This window comes from Corylus avellana, chromosome 3 (assembly GCF_965113065.1).
Source record: "Corylus avellana chromosome 3, dhCorAvel1.hap1.2, whole genome shotgun sequence".
Taxonomy (NCBI): Eukaryota; Viridiplantae; Streptophyta; class Magnoliopsida; order Fagales; family Betulaceae; genus Corylus; species Corylus avellana.
The window spans coordinates 7,364,247-7,369,416 of NC_142492.1; the positions used below are offsets into that span (position 1 = coordinate 7,364,247).

The 5,170-nt window shown below is 37.0% G+C and overlaps 2 protein-coding genes across 2 annotated transcripts; one reads left to right on the top strand and one right to left on the bottom strand.

Annotated features, from left to right (window-relative positions):
* Window positions 1–696: 696 nt before the first annotated feature.
* On the top strand, window positions 697–1,023 carry LOC132174422 (putative non-specific lipid-transfer protein 3). The gene has a single exon (XM_059586082.2). It carries the CDS (start codon window positions 697–699, stop codon window positions 1,021–1,023), a length of 327 nt encoding a protein of 108 aa, XP_059442065.2.
* A 2,215-nt stretch (window positions 1,024–3,238) lies between these two features.
* Window positions 3,239–4,700, bottom strand: BLT (branchless trichome). Its single transcript, XM_059587496.2, has one exon. The coding sequence runs from the start codon at window positions 4,468–4,470 to the stop codon at window positions 3,424–3,426; it is 1,047 nt and encodes a 348-aa protein (XP_059443479.2). The 5' UTR covers window positions 4,471–4,700; the 3' UTR covers window positions 3,239–3,423.
* Window positions 4,701–5,170: the final 470 nt, after the last annotated feature.

Here is a 5,170-nt window from a genome sequence, read left to right on the forward strand (position 1 = left end):
TGCACCCTGATGACCATTGATATCATGAAAGATGATATCATGCGGCAAATAGGTAATGTTAGAAGTCTCTCGTGTCACTAAAAAAATGAGTTAGTTTTTATAATTATTATTTGATCAAAATTTAATAGTGATTTAAAAGCTGCACAATTTTTGAAATGACACAAAAAGAAAAACAATAGTGACTTCTAGCATTATTTAGGACAAATGTTACGAGCTGACGAAGAACGACATATATATATATATATATATATATATATATATTAACCTTGTCAATTTGGTTTTCCATTATTGAGCTTGTTAAGTTATTAACTTATTATTATTGCCATAACAGGGAAAGGGAATTAAAATTATGTAGATATTGGCAAGCAGATCGAGTTTCTTGTGATCACAGTGGTTTATAAATTAGAGAATTTAGAATCACGATGCGGTGAAGGCCGGGTGTTGGAGTTCTTCACGTACGTCACCTTTCTGTATAACCTTAATTTTCATGATACTAACAAACTATGACATGAAAATCTTTTTTCGGCGCAAAAACTGGCCTCAACATGCATACAAAACTTGGAATCATCAGAACCTGTATGTACACCTATATATATATAAACACCACTTGAAGAACAGATTCAAGCTAATTACTCCAATCACCAAGTAAATTAATATTTAAAAGCCCAACTAATTACCATGAGTCACCTAGCAGCCATGGTCTTAGCAATTGTCCTTTTGCTGGTTTTCGGCTCAGCCATGGCTTCACCGCCCACCTGTGATGACCTCAAAGAAGAAATGGCTCCTTGCCTTTCTTACTTTGGAAAACGAGTTTCCCAGCCAATCGAAACTTGTTGCAGTGGTCTCAAATTCGTCGGCCGCTACCTCAACGATCAGAATAATCGCAAGTTCGTCTGTGACTGCTTTAGGGCGGTGGCAAAACGGCTCGGGCGGCCGGTCGATGATCGGTTCATTGGTCTTCCTAACAAGTGTGGACTGTCTATAAGAATGCCACCTGTCTCTCTTGGCAACGTTGTTTGTTGAATGTAGAACAAGCTGCTAGAATTTGGCCATTCAATAACATTTCTGGATCATGTCCAACATGATGGCCTTTTCTATACTATCATGAATAAGGTATAATAATAAAGTATTTCTCGTTTTGCTTTTCTCATTTGCCTAAACCAATCTTTAATTTCTTCTTCTAAGTTTTCTTATTCCGATATATACACAAATACAAATACAAGAAAGGAAATTCAAATTAGATTTGAGAAATATTATTTTACATTCTCCCAACATTCTTAGCTTACTCTAAGAAATAAGAATGAATCTTGAAATAATTTCAATTAGTGTCTCAACAGTATCACGACTCACGAGTGTGATATGATCATAATGTTTGTTTATATGAATGCACGTTCTCAATTGATGTTAAAGCGAATCTAACTCTTTGAAAATTATAGAATTTTGAATATAAAATATACTACGTTTAAGGTACATGTGTATGTGTCCTGTTATTATGTGGGTAGTCTAGTCAAGAAAAACTGTAGAGAGATAGGAAAATATAGGCTGTGGTAATTTGTTGGAAGTGTACGTCGGTAACGTGCATTTTGATGCTTAAATCGGTAAAAAAATTCTTTAAAACAAGAAGTTGAGAAAAATACTTAAAAGAATTATACTTGTTATAATGGGCTCTTATTTATAGTGGAGGAGATATAACCATGTAGCATCAAGCTGGGGAGCATCCTGTGAGTACGGACTGCCCTACTTAGACGTCGGACATCCTTTCAATATGGCTTGCTCCTCTTGGAAGTTTGATATCCTATTAGTATGAATTGTTCTAATTAAGCGTGTGACAAACATTATTGTTGTGACGCATGTTGTGACAAAAAAATATTCTCCTTTGTAGGCAGTTGTTAGATTGGTCATATTGTTTGTCATATAATACGCAATTGTCAGTAACCCTACTGTTTGTCTTGAAGCACTCGACGGGTTGGGCTGCTAGCTAGTGACTCTTCTAGGGGGAGAGTAGGCTAACCCAATAGTAGTATTGGTCCTCACCTACTGACAAACACGTACAATCCAACCCGAAGGGTAAATGGGCCTTGTTGGGCCCGTTAGGCAGAAAGGGCGCATGGGCTGAGGCAATTCATATTCTGATATGGCATACTCAAAACATGCATGCTGCTGAAAAGGCTTAGAAAAAACAAAATGCTTGTCGCTGAAAGGTACTGGGTTCCCAATCACTGCTCCATTGAAGAAACAATAGAAGTAAAACAAGTACCATCAACTTTATATCTCATTACAGGCAACTAAACTGTACTATGTTTCTAATTCGGTGAGATTGACATTAAGGTAAAAGAGACATAAAATGGGAACTGAATTAAGGGGATATGAACCCCAAAAGTAAGGCCACTTTTCCACAAAGATGCCAGGGAGTCAAGCCATCACAGCTTTCATCAATTAGCTTTCATTAGGAATGATTATTTGTGTTTTGGAACTGTGTTTAGTTCATGGAATTTGATCAAATGCCATAGCTGTTCTTGCTTTCCCATACATTATTAAATTGTATATAATCATAGGCAGGCTGAAGAATCTTCTTTTTTACCAAAACTGTCATGGACCGGGCTCGATCGAGTGCAATGATCATATGCAATAAACAACCTTATGTGAGAGGCTATTTGGGTCTTACTTATTCACGTTGTTCAGAAAATTGTCCAAACAGGTGGAGCTCGAACAGCCTCAACATGAGACTGCTTGTCCACTGCATATATTGTAAGGAATTCCCATCCGCTTATCACTTACATAATACTCGCATTGAATAGAAAAAAAAAAAAAAAAAATCAAAATTATTGGCCTAAATATTCGAATTTTGTTTGTTAATATGTTTTTAGGTTTTTTTTTTTTTAAAAAAAAAAAAAAAAAAAAAATTGAAATAGTGTTCTAAAAGAAAAATTGAAGATTTCAATGAATCTTTTACTTAAAAGAAAAATTCTTTATTTTCCCCTCTTCCATAAAATCTGTTGAATATATTTATTCTAGCCGAGGGCCATAAAACCCCTTGCTGTAAAAGTCAAGCATGAGCACGTGTGCAAGTGTCTTCAGAAGTTAAAAAGAAATATTAAGCCTTTAACAGATCTTGCAATAACACCTAATGCTCAGATCCAAAGGAACACTTTACTGATCATTTTAACTTCTAATAATAGTCTGCAAACATTCAAACAAATACTTTTATATTATCATAAACAAACTTTCAATTGAAACAAACTCAAAACATATTTACTTCATTCAATTCTGATGATTTTTCAAACCAGTAAATTTGGGGTTCTGGGTGCTGGCCTTTTGAAAAAACAATATCAAACAAATAAAAAGTAAATATTACAGATTAAAACCAAACAAAATTTATCAAGACACAAAGAGGTGAGAAGAACAAGGGACTTCATATGATCTTCAACTCATAATAAGATTATTGGATCGGATAGGACTCCTTTGTTTGAGCAGAATCCTTAGTTGAGCCTGCTGGCACTCCAGCTTTGTGCCCCAAGGCTTACTTTTGGATCCAATTGCTCGAACAACTCTTGGAAATTCAACAAACCCTTTGATCCCTCGCTTTATGTGAGGATTCTCAGGTTCTGGTGAGGCTTTTCTCTGATTTGTCATGAATGAAACACCACCCTTATCGATATTACAAGATTTCAAGCCCAAAACAATAGCATCTGCATCTGCATCTGCATCATTACAAGCTGATGACTTCTCACTTGTGGATTCCCTTGAATCAATCCCACTATTATCATTGCAAGCTGACTGTTTGAACTTCCCTGAAAAGCTAGAAAAAGCATAAGAAGCATTGGTGGTTCCTGGAGGATTATCTTCTTGATTCTTTTCCTTAGACTCCTCCAATTCCAACAGCTTCTCTTCGAACAGAATCTTTGCCTCAGTGAGTTTCATCTGAACTCTCTCTTCCCTCAACACCTCAGCCATCCTGAGCATCTTTCTTTCTTCTTCCATATCTCTCTTCATCCTACTGATCTCTGCTTTATCAGATGAAATTTCTTTGGCAAGCTCTTCACACACCCTCTCCATTGCTTCTCTTCCTCTTCTCTCCTCAGCAAGCTCTTTGGCCAGCCTCTTATTCATTGACTCTGCCTTCTTACGTGTCTTGCGTTCATATTCAAGCTTGGTCTTCAATTCGATGATCTGGGTTTGAGCATATTCAAGCTCGGACTCCATGATGGGCCTGAAGAAGGTTAAATCCCAGAAAGAGGCAGCAATCTTTCGAGTAGAGCGATGAAGGTGTAGGTGATGAAAGTGCTTGTCACTTTGACATTGCTGATGCTGCTGTTGTTGTTGTTCTTGTGGATGAAGCTGAGGATAATAAAATGGATTTTCGTACAGTTTCCAGCTGGGGCAACTGGAGGTGGTGATGGGTTCGGAAGAAATGGTTTCATTTCTGGGATTTGCTGGGCTACTGATCATCATCATCATCATCTCCTCCATGTCCTTCTACTCGTTTCTTTATATGTTGTGTGCTTTTCTTTGAAGACTTTTGCTTTCTCCTTTGCTGCTTCCTTTTTCTTTTCCTTTTTCTAATGGGGATTTTCCCTGTCAGGAAAGTAATAGGAGTAGGCCCATTTGATCCTGGAAATTGCTTTCAAGATGTGGATTGCAGAAGGGAAAGGGATACATCACATGCACCTCATCCTTGTTAATTCTGAGGTGGAGGCTAGTCTTCCTTCTCTCTCTTTCTCTGCCATTTCTTAATGAATGTGTCCTGTTTATTTATTTCCCCAAACCAGCTACTTCCACAGTGATTCATCTAGAGTGATTAATGCAAGGGAGGCCCCCCATATGCCAGTCATTACTATTTGGTCAACTCAATTGAAAGAAATTCAACAGGAACATATAAATGAACTGGTTTCTTGTCTCTGTTCTTTGTCAATCTTAAACTGACAACAGTTCCAACAAAGTAGGTTTTCTGAATAGAAAAATTGCAATCTCACTTAAAAGCTCAAAACTAATATGGTTAGAGACTTGAGTCTACTGAAACCATGTAAGTTGCAAACTCAATTCAATCAACAGTGTGTTATATATAACAAATCCAGATTTGATGCTGCAACTATACACTGCCAGTTGCCCTGACCATTGCATCAAGAGCTAAACCTCTTGAGCATAATTAAACTAGGGTTGATATTTGATA